Consider the following 9,527-nt stretch of genomic DNA (forward strand, 5'->3'; position numbering starts at 1 on the left):
ATGCTCTCTCACACACAAAAACACACACACACACACTCTATGGAGGCGGGTTAGCCATAATCAGATAGAGGTGGGTTAACTTCCAAATTCACATCTGGGAACGCACCTAGGTGTGTGTGTGTGTGTGTGTGTGTGTGTGTGTGTGTGTGTGTGTGTGTGTGTGTGCATGCAGTGATCGTGCCAATGCATGTGTGTATCGCATGCTATTATAAAGACATTATTTCAGAACCTCTGCCTCACGATTCATCATAGTGAACCGCGTTTGTTCAGCCCTGAGCCAACATATCCACAATGTGTTTCACATGTTCAGTTATTAGATCTGAAAATACACAAATGTGTGTGTTTATCTTCCACATCTGAAAGCGATGAGGGTCGTGTGTGTGTTTGATCATAGTTTCCAAGCTTTTAATCAAAACAAAGTGTAAATATGGCATAATTGAGTTGATCCCTAATCACATATTGATTTGTGGTTGTCTTTACTCGGGAGGTGGAGCAGGTTGATTTGTAACCGGAAGCTTGCTAGTTTGATCCCGGGCTCCTCCTTCTTGAGTGTCAAGGTGTCCCTGAACAAGACGGCTCACCCGAACTGCTCACTGACGGAAGGTTGCTAGTTGGTAGAGAATTTGGGTTAATTGGTAAACCAAGCGATTGTTAGTGCTTGGCACTTGGTTCTATGAACAAGTTGTTTCTCTTTCTTCTGAAAAATGTACTTATTGTGAGTCGCTTTGGATAAAAGCGCCCTAAATACCGCTAGTTATGGATCATTTGGTGGCACTTAATGTCCACACTTATTGTATGTTTGTACGTCCTGACCCTTAATGTACGCATTTATTGTTTGTTTGTATGTCCTCGTACTTAATGTACACACTTATTGGAAGTTGTACGTCCTGACAATTAATGTACGCACTAATTGTATGTTTGACATCCCGGCACTTAAAAACAGCATTGTGTAGCTTCGGTCCGGTGAATCAAACCGGATGCATGTTCACTTCTCTGGTTCCTCTCAGTCCGAACGTGGACTAGACATATCCTTCGTTGTCCTGCCGTTTGCGCCGACATGTGTTTGGAAGCAGCGGCCCTTGGGAAATGATTCGATTTCAGCGTTGGAGCCAGTTATGTGCTTTTGGTTTCTGTGCTGCGTTGCGTCGATTCAGGATACCTGGCTTGTATGAGACAAGGGGGGTTGTGTTTGGGTGATTAGACTCTCGTTATGAGCTTTGAAGACGGGTTGTGGGAGGGAGTTGGGTTCATGGGATGGTTGTTTCGTTGCACAGAACAGAACAGGGCAAAACTGGGACGGCATAGCTCAGGAGGTAGAGCGGGTTGAGTTGTAACCTGAAGTTTGCCAGTTTGATCCCCGGCTCCTCCTAGCTGAGTGTGGAGGTGTCCCTGAGCGAGACGCCTCATCCTGACTGCTCCTGACCAGCGGCTGTCGGCCTGCGTGGTCGACTCCGCAGTTGGTTTGTGAATGTGTGTGTGAACCGTTGTAAGTCGCTTTTGATAAAAGCGTTGGATAAATGTCAGAACAGAACTTGGTTCAATACACATATAGCTTTAGTTGTATGTGGTCTGGAATGGTATCAAAAACATTTATTTTCTGGTTGAACTAAGTAAGAGAGTTCATGTATCACTCAGAGCTTTTCTGCTGTTGATTTGATTGGACCTCGTTGAGGTTGGATCAAATCAGGGGGTAAATACGATAATTGGAAAAAGGTTTACATACATTCAGAAAGCGAATGAATTAACATTTTTTTTCATTCACAGGTACCCATCGAGACACTCAAGTTCTTCAAGACCAGGACCCCCCAAACCTGACCCCGCCCATGCCCAAGGCCACGCCAACAGGACCGGGCTGTCACGAGGGGATGTAGAGAGGCAGGAGGGGGCGTGGTCTCAAACAAAAAGGACAACGAAACCGAACACTAGAACACAGGTGAGGTGCATTCTGGGAAGAAGGAGGAGGTTTGACCAATAGGAGTCAAGTTCTGCTTTAGAGAGACCCTGTTTTAGGTGGATGGTATCTGATGTGCCTGTGATGTCATGGGATTTGATGTGATGTCACATATTAATTAATTTTTTTCTACCTCTGGCTCTTTTTTTATATTTATTTATATATACATGCAATTTCAATTATGTGCAATATTAATAACTTTTTGTTATCGATATTTTTTTTTATTATCACGCTCACTTTTTTATGTTTTTGAATGACTGTTACTGTTTTTCCATTTTGTAGTTTGTCAGTTGTAGGCCTACTGTCTGTTGACTGACATCGTGAGCTGCTGGATACCTGAATTTCCCCAAGGCGATGAACAAATTATCTACCCATCTAGAACAGGAGAAAAAACAGGGTTGCATCTTTGTGTACGAAAAGAAAAAGCATTATTGTCAGTTATGGCGTGTATAGCATTTTTTGTGGAGCTTGCCCTCTAGTGGTGATTATGCGACATTGCATATATTCCACAATTTAGCGAAGAATTTGCAAAGTTGAACCCGAGAGTACATTTACATCCAGGGCGTTTAGCAGACGCTTTTATCTAAAGAGACTTACAATAAGTCCATTAGTCAGAAGAAAGAGAAACAACAATATCTCAGTCGGTACAGTAAGGGTGTTCATAGAACCAAGAGCCAAGCACTCACAATCGCTAGGTTAACCGATTCCCCCTATACAACAAAGACAGCTAGGATACGACGCTAAGTGCTAAGAGAGTGACCTATAGTGACGATGGTGGCAAAGTGCATCAATAATGTGCTTTTTATGTTTTAATTTTTTAATTTTTGGTCGTCTTTTTATGATTACTGTTTATTATTATATTATAGTATTGTTAGGATATTTAGTGTTGGTGTTGTTTGTTGTGCATATACTGAGTATGTGTCGTATATGTGCATGCATGTAGGCCCATGTATGCAGATATAAATGTATCTATGCATGTGTTTATGTTGGTGGAGACAAGGGATATACGGACATTCTATGTACAGTTTGTTGAATGTTGTATACCAATCCAAATAAAAAGATGATAAAAAAAAATAAAAACAGCAAAGAAACATAAAAAAAACATCAGAAAGACTTGGACTGAATTCTTATCTTATTATGGATTTTATAAAATATTTAGAAATCATAAATTTCGGGAAAAACAAGTTAAAGCTGCACTATGTTTTTTCATTCCACTTTTCCCTTCTTCCCCTCCAGCAAACAAAATGGCCGTCGCACTTCTCCACCCTCTCCACCTAGTCCTGTTGGCGTCCCTCCTGCACCTGCCCTGGCTGGCCCAAGGGAAGGCCTACTACGGCTCTAACCAGCCCCCGCCGCCTCTCCAGCATCAGCCTAGCGATGGCTACCTCCAGCCCCAGCAGCAGCAGCAGCACCTGGGCAATGAGATGCTGGCGATGCCCTATGGGGTGGAGAGCATGGGGCTGCCCCAGTACGGCAAGGAGCTGGCTCCCCAGCTACCCCTGCTGCCCCTGGGGAAGGGGAAAGGTGAGAAGGGTCTGGGGGTCTGGGTGGTGGTGATGGTGGTGGAGGGATTTTTTTTTGGACTGAAGATGGGGTTGGAAGTTGTACCGAGAATGCAACAGGGTTTAAGCAGGCTCACTCACATACACACGCACACACTCACTCACTCACCTCAACAGACACACTTACACATACACACATACACACTCATAACAGTTCCACACACACTTACTCACTCACTCACTCACTTACTCACTCAATCACTCACAAAACAGACAATCCCACAACAGACACTCACTCACTCACTCACTCACTCACTCACTCACTCACTCACTCACTCACTCACTCACTCACTCACTCACTCACTCACTCACTCACTCACACAACAGACACTCACTCACTCACTCACTCACTCACTCACTCACTCACTCACTCACTCACTCACTCACTCACTCACTCACTCACTCACTCACTCACTCACTCACTCACTCACTCACACACACAACTGACGCTCACACAACTGACACTCACACAGACACTGTGAATATATGGCCCTGGGACCTGACACTGTAACTGTGATTAATAATTATAATAATAAATATAACCGCAAGCAGTGATTAACGGGGTCCAAGCAAAATTAAAAGTCAACAACACTATCCCGTTGAGACACTGACATTCCTGAACTGCATGAAGCCTGATTCACATCCTGAAAATGTTAATTGATAAGCACATAACATCAAGAAAACTCAGAGCACACATTTCACAAGATAATTAAGGGCTTTCTTAAAAGAGTACAGATATGAAAATTTGCACTGTTAATGGTATCCACCTAATGATAGCCATACAATAACAAAATGGTAATGTAGGCAAAATGGGTTGAGACTGTGGACGTTTGGCTTTTCTATGAAATTTGGGGATAGTACACGTTTTTATAGCAGTAGAACATGGTGAAAAAGATGCATCTGATTTTAGAGATTCATATGATGAAAGAATTTTGAGTCCAGGTCAATCTAGTAAGGAAAAATAAGGCTAGTTCATATTTTTTTTTAAATAGCACCACTTTTGGGTGCAGTGCCACGATTTGGGTTTATTAGTAGTGGGGGGTATTGGTATCCACCTAATAAAAGTTGTATGTTTTTTTATACAATAACAAAATGGTCATAATAAGAAAAAATGGGCTAACTGCTCCAACTTTAGTGGCCAATATTCCTCAAATGGAACTAAATAAAACAAATTCTGTTCCATGATTTTTGTGAGGCTTGGTCTAAAGATTTTAGTGAATTTTTGATTATTTTTGTAGCCTGTGAATCTTTTTATCATGTTTAGCTTTAATATGAAATTGTGGGAAAAGTAAACATTTTTAGGGCATAAGACCCCCAGGGTTTTATAAATGCGTCTGATTCTAGAGATTAATATTCAGAAAGAATTTTGAGTCCAGGTCAATCTGGTGCGGAGAAATAAGCCTAATTCATGATTTATTTTACAATAGCGCCACCTTCGGGTGCAGTACCACATAATTTGAGGGAAAAAAAAAATGTTACAGAAACAATAGGGGACCAAGCTGCTTGGACCCCTAATAATACATTTGATTTATATTGCACCTTTCAAACTCAAGGACACTTCACAATTTAGGCAGGTAACAAAAAACTAAATAACTAAATCAAAAATAACAAGGACTGTACAAATAAAGTTTAATTGAATGTAACTGAATTTGGCCTGTGGCCTACCTCCCGTTCAGGAGAGACCTTCCCTCGAGGCGCTAAGGGCCCCCAGATCTCAGGCCCCGTTGGCCTTGACCTCAGAGAGGGACCCCAGGGAGTCCAGGGGCCGCCAGGACCGCAAGGGCCACCCGGTATGCCTGGCCATGGGCAGCCCGGGCCCCTCGGAAAACCGGGGCCCCAGGGCCCTCAGGGCTACCCCGGAGTTGCCAAACCGGGTCTACCGGGAATGCCGGGGAAACCCGGAATTCCGGGATTAGCTGGGCAGAAGGGGGACATGGGCCCCCGAGGTGGGGAGGGGCCAATCGGACTAGGGGGGCCCCCAGGGGCCCCGGGCCCGCCGGGACTACAGGGGATTGGGAAGGCTGGTGGGCAGGGTCTATCCGGAACGTCGGGCCCCCGGGGAGAGCCCGGGTTCAAGGGCGTCGCCGGGCTTCCGGGCCCCTTGGGCCCCAAAGGCGACAAGGGCCTCGGCGCTCCAGGACTCCCGGGACTGAAGGGCCCCAGCGGACCGCCAGGAACCAAAGGGGACATCGGACTCCCGGGGATCGGAAAACCAGGATTCAACGGCCTTCCGGGCCAGCCAGGGTTGCCAGGGAAACCGGGGCCTCTCGGAGCGGCGGGATACGCCGGCCCTCAGGGATTACCGGGCGAACCGGGGCCCCATGGAATACCGGGAACGGGACAACCTGGATTGGACGGCCTGCCAGGCCCGCAAGGGGCCCCTGGCGGGAAAGGGATGCCAGGACCACCCGGATTACCGGGGGGGCCCGGGCTACCAGGGTACGGGAAGCCAGGGTATCCCGGCCCTCAGGGGCCCAAAGGCCACGGCGGGTTTTCCGGTTCTCAGGGGCCAAAAGGTGACAAAGGTGATGGGGGTGTTGCCGGGGATAACGGGCCCCCGGGAATCACCGGTAACCCGGGGCAACCCGGTCCGATGGGGCCCTCGGGGGGGCTGGGGTTCACAGGGCCGAAAGGGGACGAGGGCTCCATGGGGACGAGAGGGGCCCCTGGCGGGAGAGGGGAGCTCGGCCCCGCCGGGCTCCCGGGACAGGGGGGTCCACCGGGACCAGGGGGCCAGTCCGGGCCCCGGGGTCTGCCAGGTCCTAGGGGCCCCAAGGGGGAGCATGGTCACAACGGGGCCCCCGGCGTTCCCGGCAACGGGGGGTTCCCCGGTCCGAAGGGGGAGGGGGGCTCCAGCGGGGAGCGGGGGGTCCAGGGGCCAAAGGGGATCCCGGGACTCACGGGGCCCGGGGGGTCGCTCGGGCCCCCGGGAATACCGGGATCTAAAGGGGAGATCGGTCCAACCGGAAAACCCGGGGCCCCTGGCGAGGGCCAACCGGGGGTCCCGGGCACCCTCGGCCCCCAGGGGCCCACCGGTCCAAGCGGTTTGTCCGGTCGGCCGGGGCAACCGGGCCCCCGGGGCCCCCCTGGGGCCCCCGGCCCCTCCTCCCCATACCCAGACCTCGGGCACGTCCTCCCCGCAACGGGCCCCTACAACCCGGACCACGGCTACCAGTCCTCCAAAAACGGCGGCGTCGACGCCCAAGGGGGCGGAGATTACGAAATCCCCGCCTTCACCGCAAAGCTCACCAACCCGTTCCCGCCCGTGGCAACGCCCATCATCTTCGACAAGCTCCTGCACAATGGGAACCAGGACTACAATCCCCAGACCGGTGTCTTCGCCTGTAGCGTTCCAGGGGTGTACTATTTCGCGTACCACGTACACTGCAAAGGCGGGAACGTTTGGGTGGCTCTGATGAAAAATGGCGACCCCCTGATGTATACGTATGACGAGTACAAGAAGGGGTTGGTGGACCAGTCGTCTGGGAGCGCGGTGGTGCCGTTGAAGCAGGGCGATACGGTGCATCTTCAGCTGCCGTCCGATCAGGCTGCAGGTCTCTACGCTGGGCAGTATGTTCATTCAAGCTTTACGGGGTATTTGTTGTATCCAATGTAGTAGGAGGCTTCTCACTCACACACTCACTCACTCACTCACTCACTCGCTCGCTCACACACTCGCTCGCTCGCTCACTCGCTCACTCACTCACTCACTCACTCACTCACTCACTCACTCACTCACTCACACAATAGACAGTCACCCACTCACATAACAGCCACTCACTCAATCAAACAACAGTTCCAAAGACAGTAGTCACTCACAACAGACTCAATCACTCACTTACCACGACAGAGACACTCACTCACTCACTCACTCACTCACTCACTCACTCACTCACTCACTCACTCACTCACTCACTCACTCACTCACTCAAACACAGAAGACACTCACTCACACAATAGACACTCCTAACAGTTCCACACACACTCATTCACTCACAACAGACTCACTCACTCACTCAACACGACAGAGACACCCACTCACTCACTCACTCACTCACTCACTCACTCACTCACTCACTCACTCACTCACTCACTCACTCACTCACTCACTCACTCACTCACAGACATTCACTCACACACACAACAGACACTACTCATGACTCACTCACACACACAACAGACACTCACTCAATCACACAATTGACACTTACTCACTCACTCTCACAACAGACACGCGCACACACTAGTAACAGTTACACACACACAAACTCACTCACTCACACACTGACTCACTCAAACAACAGACACTCACTGACTCACTTAATCATCTTTTTGGGGTATTTGTTGTATCCAATGTAGGTTGGGGTGTCTCCGGATATTGGTGGAGTGGGGTGGGGTGGGGTAAAGTGGGGGGGACAAGGGCTGAAGGACTCATCAAATTCAAACCGACATTGCGATGTCTTAAAACAGGATTTGCAAATCGCAAAGGCTGCGATTCTTTGGGGTGACTGGTTACCATTCCTGACTAGAGATCAGTTCGATTCTTATTTTTCTTTCACAATTAAATAGTTGAATAAAGATGTTATAATATCAATTAATCTCAACACATAGGCCTGGCCTAAACGAAAGAGCAGTTTGCATACTATTCGCTATCGCAATTGGCCGAAATAATCACAATTTGATTATTTCCCTAAGTCGTTCAGCTCTAGGGGGGACTGTGTCCCCCCACCCACTGCACCCCTGGTCCCGAACAAACTGAAAGAATTCCACCGTAGACTGTGATCGATTTGGTGTTTTGGCTAACGCAAGGATGGTGCGGAATTAAAGGTAAAGCTATGGTTAGACGTCGACGCAACGCAAGGCGGTTTACGGACCCATTATGTCCTTGTGGATGCTACTTGCGTCCACCGCAAGGACATGACGTGCGCCTCCCAAAAATATTAAACTTGGGTTGAGGCGACACAGTAGAAAGGGCTGTGATTGGTTCGCTCACTAAAACCCGACGCAGAACCAAAACAGGTTCACGACTGCGTCAAAGTGACTGAGTGGTCATTGTGTTGCAACAAGGTGGAACCGTAACTTTACTTTCAGGTGCAGCAAGGAATGTAGGATTTGTTAGGAATTGAGACCGGTCCCGCATTAGGACAGTGGGAAATATTTTTTGCACGTTTAGTCTGTGTTTCTGTGTTAATAATTGTGGCACATTACATGTTAGGTATTAAAAAAAGTATATTGTGTTTACTTTTATAACGATAAGAAAATACCGCTTCCTACATCCATATTCTGTCTAGAGGCTTCATTTTGAAGCTAACTGAATTGATTAAAACAGATATTATGCCCAGAAGAAAAAAGGATTTGTTTAGAATTTGATTATCAGAGAAAGAACCGCCCCCTTTGGACAAGAATTTACAGTATTCTCGTATATAATTTATTTGTTTGACTACTGATAACCAAGGTATAATTGGGTTACTATCATGAACAGTATTTTACCAAATAATGCCAAAAAAGCACTGCATATACATTTTCTTAGAACTTAACATGAATACAATTGACTGATTACTTATATCACATATTCATCTAGTTAAGGTTTCATTTGTGGCAGCGTTAATGTTGCAAATCTCTTTTGGAAGTATTTTTACTTTTGATCGGTTGTTCTTATACATATAGTGTTTGGCGTATACAATTTCCTTGTCAGGGTTTCATTTGTTTTTCCGAGACTTACCGACCAATAAACAGTATTTTGTCTGACTTGTGCTGTCGTTATTGTAATTCGTCGATTTTCATCGATCGTCATCTGATTAAACGTAAGGGGTAAGACCGTTCTTTTATCGGTCGTGGGCAAACAAAACGTGAGGGGGAACATTGTCATTTTTTATCGGCCGTCATGGTAAAAAACGTAAGGGGTAACACTGTATTTTTTATCGGTCGTCATGAAAAAAACATAAGGCGCAACGCTCTCGTTTTTTATCGGTCGTCATGAAAAAAAACTAAACTAAACTACTATCCGCAATAAT

General features: G+C 47.4%; 1 protein-coding gene across 3 annotated transcripts in view; it reads left to right on the forward strand.

Annotated features, from left to right (window-relative positions):
* Positions 1-7,425, forward strand: part of LOC115547862 (collagen alpha-1(VIII) chain-like) — a 21,079-nt gene extending 13,654 nt beyond the window's left edge. For all 3 annotated transcript variants that reach the window (XM_030362350.1, XM_030362351.1, XM_030362352.1), the window contains 3 exons: positions 1,765-1,933; positions 3,188-3,475; positions 5,190-7,425. In XM_030362350.1, coding sequence (XP_030218210.1) covers positions 3,196-3,475; positions 5,190-7,129 — 2,220 coding nt within the window. In that variant the 5' untranslated portion in view covers positions 1,765-1,933; positions 3,188-3,195 and the 3' untranslated portion in view covers positions 7,130-7,425. The remainder of the gene's footprint in view (positions 1-1,764; positions 1,934-3,187; positions 3,476-5,189) is intronic.
* Positions 7,426-9,527: the final 2,102 nt, after the last annotated feature.

The sequence above is a fragment of the Gadus morhua genome, chromosome 7 (genome assembly GCF_902167405.1).
Source record: "Gadus morhua chromosome 7, gadMor3.0, whole genome shotgun sequence".
Taxonomy (NCBI): Eukaryota; Metazoa; Chordata; class Actinopteri; order Gadiformes; family Gadidae; genus Gadus; species Gadus morhua.